The following is a 15,248-nucleotide window of genomic DNA, read 5'->3' as shown; positions in this document are numbered from 1 at the left end:
TTTTCACCTGCATGCTTGCTCTGTAGTTTTTGGGGTTAGGTAGCGGTAGCGGTAGCTTAGCTCAGACTGCGATCAGATCTCAAGATTTGGGTCGATTGCTGTTCGTGTTTTGGTCGGCTCCGTGCCGGTTTTGTGTTTTGTTTGTGGTTTTTTGTTGCAGATTTCCAGTGCTTGACGTATGTCTCTGTGTGTTCCTGCTTCCTGGATTGGCAGTGGATGTCGTCACATTGTTTAGCATTCATTGGTGACAGCAAAGGGGGGGAAAAAAAGGAATAACAAGTGTGTTCCTGTATATGCTTTATGAATTACGCACAAATAAAACGATCATCATGACTATCATTTATCATAATTTGTCTGCACACATCCCACATCTGCGTGCACATATGAGATAATGTACCACACTCAAAAATGCTTCAGGGCACATCAAAAACACATCTACCCTCCAAACCTGCCACATTTAACACATCAGGCAACTGACAGGTGTAATTAAGTTCAGCTGGAACCTCATTAAGGGAGACTTCATCCACTGCTCCATATAAAGGCGTTGCCACATCACACGTGTGAGATACCATGGCTGCTATACAGCATATTCTCGCTGCAAATCAACCGCGTTGCCGTGCGCGAAGCAGAACTATTTATATGAACGCACTCGTGCGTCAGCACTTCAATCCCCTGGACGTGCTGTTGGACCGGGCTGTCCAGATGAGGTACCGGCTTCCATGGGCTGAGATACAACGCCTCATCACGTTCGTGTCTCCACATATCCGGAGGGAAACCCGGTGCAATTTGGCCCTGAGCCCAGGGGTCCAGTTACTGGCTGCACTGCGTTTTTACGGTGTGGGGAGCTTCCTGGAGGTGGTGGGGGATGGCACCGGACTGAGCAAGGCGTCGGTGTCACGGAGTGTGGCAGCCGTGACACCGATCCTCCTGCGCCATGCCCGAGCGCAACGAGCGCAACGTTAATGAATGCAAGATTCTGCTTAATAGTGAAAAAGGTCAAGCAGCTAAATAAACTTCATAATATTTTTTGAGGTGAAGGATACTGTTTTACTAGTCAGGACGATACAATGTGGTCCTATATGCTGATCGTTAAGTTAATTTGTCCTTTCGTCCATCTTTCACATTTAAAAAAAACAATACATTTCCTCATTATTCTCTTACCAAGACTACTTATTTAGTTGCAGCCTTGTTTTCATCATGAAAAAGGGTCATTAAAGTATATTTATCATCTAGGTTTTTCATTATAACACACATAACGCACAGGCAGCAGGGAATTAGTGCGTTAGGTAGCAGTGCTGTGTGTGAAAATGCGCTGATAGTGATCGGTGATCGATTTGCCTGGCATCGATTGATTTAGTTTCAGAACCGTGGTGGTGGACAGCTCCTCCAAAGAGCTTCTGAAAGAGCCATCTTAAGAGCGGTCCTAAGAACGGTGTTAAGAATTCATCTGGGAAACACCCGTATCTTAGAGGAGCTGGAAATGTGGACATTTTTAAACGTAGACTAAAAACTCAACTCTTTGGTCTGGCTTTTATGTAGCATTAAATTTTATAGTTTTATTCTGTTTAACATTTTTTAAAGGTATTTGTTTTATTTATTTATCTATTTCTTGTAATTTTTTTATTATTATATTTTATTGCTGTGGACTGATTATTTTCTAGCCTTAATCCTTGAACTTTTATCATTTTTTCATTTTAATTAACTATATTGTATGTCAGTGTGCATCGGTTATATATATTACATATATATATTATATATATTACGCTTATTTTTCAGTCAAAATGTCAAAGCACTTTGTATTTCATGTACCTGGATGAAAGGTGCTATGTAAATAAAATGTGATTGATTGATTGATTAGGGCCCCTTCTTAGTTGAACCCTTCTTAAACCCGGCCAATGTTGAATGTTTTTTCATATCCACCTGTTCTTTTTATGGCTTTCGAAAATACTTTTGTGAAAGTGTTTCAGCTCTTTGAATATCTATGAGTAAGTCTTCTCTGAATTTATTCACAATACCATAATAATAGTTATAATAATACAACCAAACAAGAATCAAACCACTCATATTAGGGAAATGTTGCCGACATGTGCGCGCCAGTATGAGTGTTGTTTGCAGGGGGCCGCAGATTTGGAATAGGATTGATGATGGCCTCAAAGTGTTGCCTTCTATCTCCAAGTTTAAAAGACAACTAAAAAATAATCTTTTACTAACCTATATATAATATAAAAAGGCTTCTTCATGGACTGCTGGGATGTATGTGTGTGATTGTATGTGTATGTAATGTTAAGTATGTATGTTAAGTGGGTTTTTTTGTGTCATCTCACGGTAAAAACGATAAATTGAGGAAATGAGCCTGAAAGAAAGAAATGAGCAAGAAAGAAAGAAAGAAAGAAAGAAAGAAAGAAAGAAAGAAGCCTGAAAGAAAGAAAGAAAGAAATAAATGAGCATGAAAGAAAGAAAGAAGAAAGAAATGAGCCTGAAAGAAAGAAAGAAAGAAAGAAAGAAAGAAAGAAAGAAAGAAAGAAAGAAAGAAAGAAAGAAAGAAAGAAAGAAAGAAAGAAAGAAAGAAAGAAAGAAAGAAAGAAAGAAAGAAAGAAAGAAAGAAAGAAAGAAAGAAAGAAAGATTCCCGTTGATGACACTTTTTGTATTGGTATTTTTTTTATCGTTATTGGGATAAATGTCAGAAATTATCGTGATAAATGTTTTTGTCCATACCGCCCATCCCTAACCACTACCCTATGAGCTATGGGCCCCCACCTATTGCTTTCCTGGCTTCCTTGGGGGACCCATTCACTCTACCCACTTAATTCGATTGTATTATTATAACTATTATTATGGTATTGTGAATAAATTCAAAAATTCAAACTTCTGCAAGTTGTTGTTGATTGTATACTTTCCAATACAGCTATTGAATCTGTGCGTCCGTGCCGCTTAATCACTTAAACATGAATTATGGTTCCACGTTAAATCGACGCAGAGCCTACGCCGTAGGTTAGGCGTCGATGTAACGCGGACCATAAATCAGCCTTACAACTCTTTGTAAAAACAGGAAATCTAGTCAACCTGACGTCATCAGCGAGCGCCTCCGCCGGCCTTGCAGATGGGTTTGACTCGCTAGTGCAGCCACTAGCATTGATTTCTGCCTCTCTCCCTCCGCACGACACGTTTCCAGGAGGAAAACGCCCGTCCGCGATGACAGTAGTGGGTGAGTGTCCGGGGCGACCTGGAGCAGAGGTGTAGCAGCAGGAGTCCCGCCGGGGGGCGAGAGAGAGGGAGAGGAGAGCAGCTCTGCAGCGGCTAGCCGCGGAGCTAACTAGCCGCTCATTAATTACTATTAATTATTAAACTGCGCCACGTGCTGCTGCTCGGGTTCGGCTGCGGCAGAATGAGGTTTATTCGTGGCTGCTCTGCCCGTAACCGGGTCGTGTGCACGCGTTTACGGGATGGTTTGGTCCTGAATAAAAGTAGCAGCTAAGTTTAGCCAAGTCAGCCAGCAGAGACATGGAGAGCTGGACAGAACCAGGTTGTGCTGTTGCATCCCTGGACAGAACCGGGGTTCTGCTGCACTTGGGGGTTCTGCTGCACAGGACAACACTAGTACCGTTCCCCTGTTCACCCATGGGTGCAGATCCCGGGGGGGACGGGGGGGATATGTCCCCCCAATTTCTGAAAAACATGAATTGTCCCCCCCAATAAAAATACCCTAAATTATTCAAAATTGAACAAATGTATTTTCAGACTTAAAGGTTGAATATGTAGAATATTTATTAAAAATATATTTCTAAAAAAATAATACATCCACGGTGCGTTTTGAGGTGTACAGAATGAAAGTATTGCTACTCCATACATTTTTTTTTAGTCTGAATTAATATTTTTAACATTTTTGACGGGCTCGACAATGACTTTTTGTCAACGTTCTGTTTACATTCGTACCTGCCCGTACTTGTACTTGTTTAGGGCTCCATATTTCATCCATGTATCAATTGATCGTGCATAAAGTAGTCCCATAGGATAAAAGGAAGATGGTGAGAAGAATTTGAGATGAGTAGACACTACATGCCCAAAACCCTTAAAATTATGATTTACGAATATAACAGTTAAGTAAGTAGTGACACACACTGTTGGCTGTTTAGGACAAATAAACAAGAAAGGTAAGCACAATAAATGATTCCCTGTTCAGTATTTTTTGGCGAGCCTTTACCAATTTATGGCATGGTATGAGTTGCATATTGGCAAAAAATTTAAAATTAAAATCACGTTGGTGTCCCCCCCAATCCTGACATCAGATCTGCACCCCTGTATTCACCTATCATCTTCAGAACACGTTCTTTCACAATTTATAATATAAAAAAATTATCCATTCGTGTTTTCTTATTCACAAGTTTAAGCAAGAGGACCCTTCTTGTTTGATTTATGTATGTATGTATATGTGTATATATGTATATATATATATATATATATATATGTGTGTGTGTGTGTATATTAGATTAGAATACTTTATTGTCTGTCCCAATGGTGACAGAAATTCCTCTTAGACAGGGCTCACAAACACATTCCCATCAAGACAAATTACAATAGAAAACGAATAAATACATTAAAAAGAAAAAAAAAACAGTAAATAAGTTAGAACAGACATGACTAGTGCCTGTTAAAAGTGCAATGATCTATTTAATAGTGTTCAGAATGATTGTGGCAGATGGAATGAATGATTATTTTGTAAATATTTTTCCGGGCCAGTGGAATTTTATACCTTCTGCCTGACGGCAGTAGTTGAAATGAGTGTTGGTGGATGAGAGGAGGAGTGGTGGGTGAGAGGATGAGAGGGGTCTTCTGTGATCAGAGGGGTCTTCCTGACCACAGAGTGGTTGTAGATCAGACAGGGGTGTGTGTTGTGATCTTCATATTTTGCTGGCCTGGTTTATTATTCGTGAGAGTCTGGTTTTGTGTTTGGTGGTGAGCAAGTTGTACCAGGAATAGATGTTGAATGTAAGAATGGATTCAATGAGTGAACGGTAAACCAGAGTTAAAAAGTCTTAGCTTTGCTAAGGATATTAAATGTCCTTAGTTTATTAAAAATTATATGGTACTGTATGGTGCATGATGTAAATGCCCATCAATAGATACGCTTATTTTCATAAGTATTAGTATTTCAGATACTGGAACTGGTAGTGAACCATGTGACTAGTTTGTAAAGTCCTTCAGTGGTTTCTTGTGTGAGCCTGTTTCACATCAAATGCTGAAACTGCATTTAAATATTTTTAGGAAGAAGTACTGAGTGAATGTTGTCTCACATTGTAACTAAACTGAAACTGTCTGATTTCTTGAATAAACATTGGATTGTTTACTGCCAGAAATGCAGTATTTTGTCTGTCATCTTAAGAATTATCCAGTGCATTTACACAGTGATTTTATTAATCATAATGCACTGTTTATTCACTCTTTTAAAGCACTGATTGTATCATATATTTGGTACCGCAGGAATTTCAAACTGAACTGAAAACCAACCTTTCTCACAAGGACATCTGTGAATTTGTGTGGAACAAGAGTCAAATTATTGCCATGATGCAAGCACACAGAGCCACACAGAGCCTGAAGCAGAGAGCTGGGGTTAACAAGATTAGTTGATTATTATTACCATCCTAGCTATTTCTGATTGTTGTTTTACTGTTTCTCTTGCCAGCTATTTTTTCTCTATCACTCTGAAAAAAGTCTATATGTTGAGCCAGTTTCCTAGTGTATCCTATCCTTCAGACAATTTGTAGGTTGTTTGCATTCAACATTGCATTCTCTTGACAATCCGTGTAAAGAAACCAGCTCATTCTTTTTCTTTCTTTCTTTTTTTTTTTTCAATGTAGTGTCATAAACGTAAACATTTAAAATCTTGGACATTTTTTTTCTTTTTTAATTCCTAAGAACATTGTACAGTCTGGCCTTGGAGTGAAGGCATCCACTCCAGTTTAAGTGCCCAACCTACCAAGTGGTCTACTTCTAATATTTTATCTGTCTGTATCTGAATGAAGACACTGAAAAATAAATATGGACACTAGTGATTGAAATTTTGATTAAACAACAAGAAAGGAGATGCTTAAGAGTTTTGCACAGATCCGTGCAGCTTAAGTCAGATACATTTGAGTAGGGCCAGTATGATACATTTTGCTGATATTAATGACAGAATCAAATTTAGTTTTATTCATTTCAGTTCAATTGGATTCAGTTTAATTCTATTGATTTAACATTTAGTTAAATTCAATGAAATAACATGTAATTAATCATCAGAGGGAAATTATATAAATGAGAAGATTTTTGTTATCTTACCATTTCTCTGTCTGGATGTCAGATTAGTGTTGCACGTTTAATGCTTTCCATCCGCGGTCCAGAGTAACACAGTGATGACCACAGTATCACTTGTGTAACTATAAGGTGCACACTAATGACATGTGGCTGTATTACTATTATTTTCTCTCTCTCTCTTTCAGGTGGACTGGCAGACAAAGTCAGCCAGCTAATTTCAGAACCGGTTCCTGTGCAGGCCGACTGGCTTGCAAGTTTCAGTTCCTGCACAGCACAGTAGAGCGGCTCGCTCGGTCAGAGGATTGCAATGAAACCGGCTCAGGAGCGCAACCAGGAGTGGCTGCCTCCTAAGAAGAGGGACCTCCCAATTAGCAACAGCAGTGGATCTGGGGGGGCAGGGGGAGGTGGGGTCGCGGGAGGTGGCCGCCCTGCTAGCAGGGGTGTTGTTGGAGAAGATGAAGCGGTTTCCATCCAGAATTCTGTAGCCAACAGCGACACTCAGGGAGGGACCCAAGGAGAGTGGATGCAAGCTCAAGCAGGTGTTCATTATGGGGCGGATAATTCAGAGAGCATATCTGCCGTGCCCGTCGACCACTATAGTATGCTTTACAAAGTAGCTGTTCCATCTGTTACTTACTCACCTACCAGTCTTCACCCAGTGTTAAGCCACATTTCTCCAGCTTATACCGTACACTCTCCTCTTCTGCAGCATCCAGGCATCCCCTACCCTCCTCTCGGTTATGCACAGATCCCTCATTCACCTCTCCAGTTTGTTAGCTCCCCTTATGCTGCAGTACCTTACGCTCTACCCCCTGGCATTGTCCCAGGATCATTGATCTCTCCCTCAGGCGCCATACCTCAGCCCCATGCTGTATCCCACCTGGTTCCTTACCCATCTGTCATACAGGAAGGTGTTGTTTCCCCACCCCCCCAAGCTCAGGTAGCTGCTCATACCTTTGCCAAAGTCGCAGCGTCTGGTGGTGTCCCACTGATACTATCTTCAGAGCAAGCTGCCCAGCAGCACCTCGGTACTGTTGGAGTCGTACCAGCAACAGAGTTCAGCTCCAGAGGAATGCCTGTTTTCTACCACCCTCAGGGCGGCAGGGATGCCTCTGCCCCCAGAGACTACCAGAGCTCCCAGCAGGAGAACGAAGCCGAGTTGAACGGAGGAGATAAAGAGCAGGGCGTTAGAGAGGGCATACCAGACTCTGCCTACTCGGCCAGAAAAGCACATCTGCAGCAGGTAGCGTCCAGCTCTGCGGCACAAGAGCACAGCCAAGAGAGAGTCCTGCAGAACCGACGGCTGGAAGGCAGAAGCTCACCTGGTCAGCGCAGCACTCCTGACAGCGATCTGGAGGTAAGATACACTAATAGCTTGCTAATATTAACAAAAATATTGTATGCGTGAAATGTGCGGCTGGATGAAAGTCTGGTCCTAATTTAAAATACATAAGACAGCAGGTAATGTAGTGCTCATTTCTATACTTATTCAGTGGAGGTGTGTGGATGACAATACTGTGCTGGGTTTTATATTTTGTCACATTTGAGAAGTTGTGGAAAATTATATATGAGTTCTTACTAACTATTAGTTTCTTCAGAATCAGAATCAGAAAGGGGGATTATTGCCAAGTTTGTTAACACACACAAGGAATTTGTTGTGGTGATTGGTGCAATACAGTAAAAATAAAAATATAAAAGCAAACAAATATATGGAGATAAAATGAGAGATAGAATAAAGTAAAATGTATAAACAGAAATAAACAGAGATGTACAATATGAGGATTAAAAAGTGCCGGATATGAGTCTTTACAAAAAGTGACGTAGGATGATTCTTGACAGTTTTTGAGGTGCATTCAAATTGTACTGACATTTAAACAGACAGCTGTACTAATAGTACACATATACTATAATACTGTATGCTGTATACTCGTCTTACTTGGTCATTAATCACTACAGCGTTCTCTTCTACTTAATTTCTTTATTCTGTGCAGTGACTCTTTAGATGAATGGATGTGTCATGCATGTAAATGACCCCTTTGAACTTATCTTGCGCCAGCCTGATTGCTAATTTCTAAAAGTACGTTTATGTTTCCTTTTTCTCATGCCATATTTACAGGATTAGTTTCCTTCTTTCTGTCAAAAGCTGGGCATATCAAGTTTCTCCAGAAATTGTGCGTTACAGAGTTTGCATGAGCAATAAGATCAAGAAACATAATAAATATATATATATATTTATTGTTCATACAAAGGCACATGCCAAAGTCATGCTTCAATGCTTCAGTTTTTGCTGCGTTGGAAAAACCTTAGATCTGCTATTTAAAGACATCTCATAAGCCATTTTAATGTGTGTTTTGCAGCAATGTTTAATCCTGTCCGTCCAACATTTGATTTCTTTCTTCAACTTCCAGGTGCAGCAAGTGGTTGGCCGTTTAGCTCCTTTAAGCCAAGGAGGTAGTGGAGTGCGTAAAGAGGTCTCGTTTGCTCCCTTGAATCTCTGTCAGGGTGGCCAGAGATCCAGAGATGTTCACGGAGAGAGCAAAGGAGCAGCTTCTAGCAGGACGGTGTTTGGATCTCAGCCATCAATTTACAATGATCATAAAGTGGCTGGTCTCCAGCTACCCGCCGGACAACCAGCCCAGCTCATGCTCGCCAACGGGCAACCAGTTCTTATTCCCCTTGACTATCACCCGCAGCATCAGCCACAACCACTGCAGCAACACTATCAAGGGCAGATTGCCAGCGCCTTGGCCAGCCATGCTTCTGTCACCATGGCCTCCCCTGACCTTAGCTTTAAAGCTTCTGATTCTACAGCCAGAGTGTGCCTCCCCGAAAAGACGGAGCTGATCGCAGCCCCGCAACATCAGGCTCTCTTACAGCCATTAGTCCAACCTACGACAGATCTGACTCAGTCCGTAGCGTCAAGCCTCACTCCCGCCCCGACTCCCAGCAACGCGTCACACTTCATGAAGGGTGCTATTATTCAGCTGGCCACCGGGGAGCTGAAGCGCGTGGAAGACCTGCAAACTCAGGATTTTGTGCGAAGTGCCGAGGTGAGCGGGGGGCTTAAGATCGACTCGAGCTTGGTGATGGACATCCGTCCCAGCCAGCAGAGGCCAGGCCTTGTGTCGCTTCATTTTACCGTGGGGGAGCAGCAGAGCAAAGTGACAATCGACGTACCTCCCGAGCACCCTTTTTTTGTATTTGGCCAGGGATGGTCATCTTGCAGCCCTGAACGTACAGTCCAGCTCTACGGCTTGACTTGTCATCATCTACAGGTCGGGGACATGTGTGTGTCCATTACTCTGCAGCAGCAGCAGCTTCAGTCTCAGCAGCAAAAACAACCACAGAAACATCAATCGCAGCAGCAGCAGCAGCAGCAGAATTTTTCCAGGACTTTCAGCAAAACCAGTGCTACATCAGGACCTGGTCACCAGCTCATGGGGCCCCCCGCCCCTCAGCAGTCACGACCTCAGTCTCATTTCAGGACTGACCGCGTCCACAGGCAGAGGGACGGTGAGAAAGATGTGGTGGACGAGGAAGAAGTTACACATTTGGGTGTTGGACACATGGACGCAGCGGTCAGAACAAGTAGGACCTCTGCAGAGCATCCAAGAAGTCGGAGCAGTTATCACTTGCACACAGAGGGCTCTGCTTTTGCAGAAGCAGGCGTGGCCACAATGCAAGCTTCACTTGGTTCCTCTCAGAGACGCTGGTCTTCACCCGGCCTCCAAAGATACGGTATGAAAGGAGATGAAGTGCCACGTCCTCAGATAATCAACTCTGGCCACACAAGGCCTTCTTTTATCACCCAGGAGGTCAAACTGTCCATAGAGGGGCGCTCTAATGCAGGGAAGTAGCTTAAAATCTGGTAGCAGATATAGGAGAGACTGCCACGAGTAAGACTGAGTCTGACAAGGAGAGAAAGAGGGGGAAAAAAAGAGTGTGAATGTAGCCTCAGAATGTTTGAGATTTTGCACACCTAAAAATATACAAAAACAAATCTTTATCTGTTCTGGTGAGGAATTCTGGTTCGGTTGCAACTTGGCCAAAGAACACACACCTTTGGTTTTCCCAGCCTGCTGAGGTCTAACAGGGACATGAAATGCTGAGAAGAAAGTGCGTAGCCGATAAAATGCCTGTCATTGTTCTTGCATACTGCTTTTCTCTTCCTCCCTCCCCCTTTGTCTCCACTTGCTCATACCCACACCGGGAGGTTACCATCACATACACGACGCTTTAGCTTCACTTCTTGACCACAGACTACTAAAGTGTGTGTAGCAGCATAGTAAAGCCACCACTTCTGATCTAAAAAAAGAAACTCAGTGTCATCGATCTTGTTTCTGTAGCTCCCAGGATTCTCTCTCCATCTAAAGTATTCACCCACAAAAGATTGGGACATCACAGCTCCTGTGATGATGATGTCACTATTGACGCCAACTGTCCATGTTAATGTTACATTGTGCTTCTCCAGCAGGAGTTAAAACCTCTGCTGTCAGCAGAGACGCTTTCTTCCCCCGTTCCTTGTCAGTATGCCAGTTTGTGAAGATGGGGCTCCTCTCTCAGGCCAAGTGTGACATTTCCCACTTGTCTTACAATCAAAAAAACAATCATTTCGTTCAGGAATCCATTTCCTCTTCCCTGATTTATGATGAGGGCCATATTACATGTATTTGCATAAATGTCAGAAATTGTTCTCCCCAATAAGAGTCACCTTGCATTCCAGTGTCATCGGTGAGAATAGCTATCATCTAGAGTTTCCTTTCATCCCTCCCCATCCTCCTCTTCGTAACTTTACCTCAGCACTTTCCCAACCAGACTGGTGAACCTCAGTGCAATTTGAAACAGTGTAATTAATGCAGGAAGCACTGGCTGGTTATCACCAAAGCCACCTGTGGGAATGAAGCCGACATTAACCCCCCCCCAACCTAGACCTCAGTCTAGTGGTTTGCCTTGAATGAAAGCTGTGTATGCGATTGAAGAAGTGATGAGGTGACTCTTTGTGCTGAACTTGAGTTAGTCTTTTCTCAGTTACCAATTGAAAGCAATAGTTCTTTTCAAAGCACTGCCCTTCCCCAGGAATTTCATCGTGTATCTGAGGTGAAAGATCACACTCTCCTCTGACTCGATGTTAAAAGATGATGCACTATGTTAGCCTTCCTTTTTATTCATTCACTTCTAGTTCCACAAAAGCAAAGCATGGCTTTAGCAAATTTCTCAAGAAATCACTGATGATCTTTTTTTTATTTATCTTTTTATTTTGTCCTCCATCTCATTGATGATAATTGATTATTGTCATTAGGAATTTTACTCAAGTGCATCTCAAAGAGAAGCCTGACTCGAAGTTCTGGTCGGTTTATTTTCTTTATATTTGTTTAAAGTGTGTGCTCCTTTCTGCTTGTATTAAGGGTATCCTTTGTCCAGTTGATCTGAAGATTGTCTTGTATTGCACAGATGGCACTCATTGATTTCACACTGACTTTGAAATAGGAATCACAGTACATTAGATGTTTAGTTTTTTTTCTATTTTATTTTATGAAGGGAACATGTTCGAAGTAGATTCATTGGTGTTTTGTGGGAAGAGGTTTGAAAAAAAAACTGACTTGTTTTACTGTTTACAAACTATCCAAGATGAATGCTGCAGTTTCTTCCTTCTGACATATTTTTATCTTGGAGGGGAAAAAAAAGGTTGAAATTTGAAAATAAGTGCAATTAGATCATATTTAAAGGTTTATAATTAGAGAACATTCCTCATGCAGACATTCCCATCAGAAAGTGCATATAACACAAGTTTTCTTTCTTTGTGGCCATTGATCTATGGGCTACCTCTGGCAAAAGCCAATGACTCCTAAAGACAAATAATACACCAGTTATCTTTGCGTATGATGTGGTTGTCATTATAAGAAACATGGGTGCACATTTTCCTTTGTTCTGATGTAAATTGTTAACAGTTATGGCACACACCCCACCAGCCATCAGCCACTGTAATCATTCCTTAGTCCAGAAAGGCTGTCTGAAACTTCCTTCCTGATGCTACCGCTGTGTAAAAGATGAAGGGGAGTCTGTGCAAATCTAGTGTGTTTAGCTGAAGTATATCATATAGTCCACTCTTGTGCAGTTAGGCAAGAAAAAAAGCTCAACCAGGGAATTTTATGCCAAAATAACCACCTTGGAGGAACGATCTCCTAGCAGTGAAGGCTTGTGCTGGATCCAGCTGACTTTTAAAATTAATTTCAGAAGAGTAAAATGTGGATCTTGCTCCATATCCCACAATCCAACCAGTTACGGCTTTAACTTTGATAAGTCTACAGAAGGCATATTCATCAACATTTTTCGACAAACTAAAAATGCATGATGGCCATGTCAGTAATTTACTCTGAAAGCAGTGGATGTAATCTCCCTCAGATCTTTTGATTTCATGGTTGGTTGTTTCTTCAAAAAGAGGAAGGGTGTGTTTTTTGTGGACAGCTTTGAGTTGTTCCAGTCTATTCTTAAATGTGTAGGTTACCTGAATCTGGAAGGTGTCTTTATTCTGCCAGTGTGGACAAGAGGAATGAATGCAGCATTAACTCCTTCAGTGTCATGTAGAGATGTTCTGTTTTGGTTCTTTTGTTTTCTTACTACGTTTAATTTTTTTTTTACCATCAGGTGTTCGCTGCATTTCTTTTAATGCCACAACGCAACCTGCATCAAAATGAAAACATTTCATGTAGTCTTGGCATTTTCTATGCAGTAATCTCAGTACTGTTCCTCTCGTCTTAAGTATGGCTCTGAAGCGTCGCTGCAGATCGGTCAGTGCGCTCATTTTATACTGATGTCTGCTTTTAGGAGTTTTACTTTTAAATTGCCCTTTTTACATAGAACTTCAAAGTACTGTGTTGTTTGCCACTTGCTGTTTGAATGCTCAGTGATCCTCATCTTTCGACGGTCCGCTTAACCTTGATGCCACACAGTCGATACCAAATCAGTCACTCAAACTTTCATGTGTTGAACCAATGTTAGTTTGGCCCGATTTACCAGCCACTTTAATTTTGTATTTTAGGTCAAAATGTATTTAATGGGATTTACATGGTGCAAGCAGTGCCACCTGTGACTTTACCTCCTGTTTATTCTCACAGCAAGACCATCCTGTGCTACTATGAGCCTTTTTTTTTTTTTTTGCTTTTTGCTCTGAGAGGTGTGTCGTGTTTAGCAGAAAAGTCTACTTAAACAAAGATGTCTAATGAATTTTATCCACATCACTGATGGTCTGTTATTGTGATTGCACTAAATGTCCTTCCTCACAGTGTTTTTAAAATGAAAACTGTTGGTAAATTGAAGAGTTTCAAATGTAAAGAACACAAAATCATGGACAAATCCCAGGTTTTGTGCATCTGTAGATATAATTTTTGTGTGTGTGTGTGTAAATAGCTCTGAAGATGCTTGTCCATAATGCCTTAAATTCTGCTTCGTACAATTTATGAAACAGAAATAATAGAGTAACATTTCTGGTAGATTTGGTGTTCCTTTTCAGGTTTTACAGGAGCAAATGAGAATCTTATCAACACGATTTCACTCACGTAATTCTAATGGCTCCACAATTAAGTCTGAAATTTTTGCTTGTTTATCATTAATCAGTTTTCCTTTCAGTTAAAAAGTTTGATTTCTTTATACTCAAGCTTAACATTTAATTTGCAGTTTTTAACTGTATGGAAATGAAAAATCTAAACTTTTCTTAGCACTTTTCCTAGAAGAACGATTCCAAGGCTGTCCATTGTGGAGGGTTACCTGTTTACTCCACTCATTCATAAGTAGACGTGCAGGTCAGATTACTTTTTTTTTTCTTTGTTTTTTTAAAAATCTTTACTTAATGGATTTGTATCGGTGTCTTGTGCTCTGTCCCAAAGTCTCTTGACAACAGAAGGTGAATTTAAATTAGCAAAAGGCTGCACAAATTGGATAGCTTTCCATTAGTGATCATGTGACGGTTTATTATATCAGGTGATGTTTTTTATGAGCTGCGTACTGTCAATCCAGGATTGAATAGCAGAGGTGAATTTAAGACGGTTTTTGTGTTGCTATTGTTGACTTAAATCAGGAGAGTGCGAACGGTTAAAAGTTTTAAAGAAATCTGCGTATTTTCAGATTTGACACTTTTTTTTTCTCCTGCACAAATTGCTTTCATATGTGACGTAACTCCTGAAAACAAAACAGCATGGTTTTTTTTTATTTCTTTTAATGCCTAAATCTGCAAAATATATGCAATTATATAAATGTAACATTCAATCCTCAAGTATAATCCAGGTTGTATGAACTTTGTATAGTGAGTTTTAATATCGTATGGCCGTACCAATATGTATTGATCTCTATCAGAAGCCTTAGAGTTGTCAACCCAAAGTGCTCCCTTAGAATGCCCCACACCTACCTGACTTTAACAAAGCATTAATATCTCTATTTTGTTGAATTTTTATTTGTACCCTTTTTGAATAAAATAGATTTGTACTGTATATTTGTACCTCTCTGTGAACTACTTAGAGCAGTTTTTTTTGTTCTTTTTGTTTTTTTTTGTTTTTCCGTTTTTAATTTTATGTACTTTAAGGACACAAAGATATTGTATTTTTATTGTTACAGCTAACTTGGAGACATTGCATTTATCATGTTTGTTAAGTAAACACAATATAATATATATATAAATATATATACAAATATAAATATAAAACAATGACTTGCCTGCTGTGTTCCTTAATGTATGTTTCTGAGCAGATTTGAATCTTTCAGAGCATTTTGTACGTTTTACACATTTGTGGGCAGCAAAAGTTTGTGCGCCTCTGTTTTTTTTTTAGTGTGACGTGTTTCCACTGAGCGGTACTGCTCAGTTTGGGTTAGTACAGCACAGTTTAGAACAGTAATCCCTGATCTAGTTTTGCAACATAGCGATGACATACCTGTGCAACAGAGTGTCACCAGTCAATATTAGGAA

The 15,248-nt window shown here is 40.7% G+C and overlaps 1 protein-coding gene across 1 annotated transcript; it reads left to right on the top strand.

The window, feature by feature from the left end:
- The first annotated feature begins 3,088 nt into the window (after positions 1–3,088).
- Positions 3,089–14,907, top strand: atxn1l (ataxin 1-like). The gene is made up of 3 exons (XM_061743457.1): positions 3,089–3,206; positions 6,478–7,649; positions 8,701–14,907. Exons 2-3 carry the CDS (start codon positions 6,600–6,602, stop codon positions 10,147–10,149), a joined length of 2,499 nt encoding a protein of 832 aa, XP_061599441.1. The 5' UTR covers positions 3,089–3,206; positions 6,478–6,599; the 3' UTR covers positions 10,150–14,907.
- Positions 14,908–15,248: the final 341 nt, after the last annotated feature.

This window comes from Cololabis saira, chromosome 2 (genome assembly GCF_033807715.1).
Source record: "Cololabis saira isolate AMF1-May2022 chromosome 2, fColSai1.1, whole genome shotgun sequence".
NCBI classification, from domain to species: Eukaryota; Metazoa; Chordata; class Actinopteri; order Beloniformes; family Belonidae; genus Cololabis; species Cololabis saira.
The sequence above is the reverse complement of the archived record's forward strand: the minus strand, read 5'-3'. Positions and strand labels throughout refer to the sequence as shown.

Excerpts from the sequence above, each read along its gene's own strand:
- atxn1l (XM_061743457.1), top strand. The coding sequence starts at position 6,600 with ATGAAACCGGCTCAGGAGCGCAACCAGGAGTGGCTGCCTCCTAAGAAG. Across the intron at positions 7,650-8,700 it reads CTCCTGACAGCGATCTGGAG|GTGCAGCAAGTGGTTGGCCG; the intron begins GTAAGATACACT and ends TTCAACTTCCAG.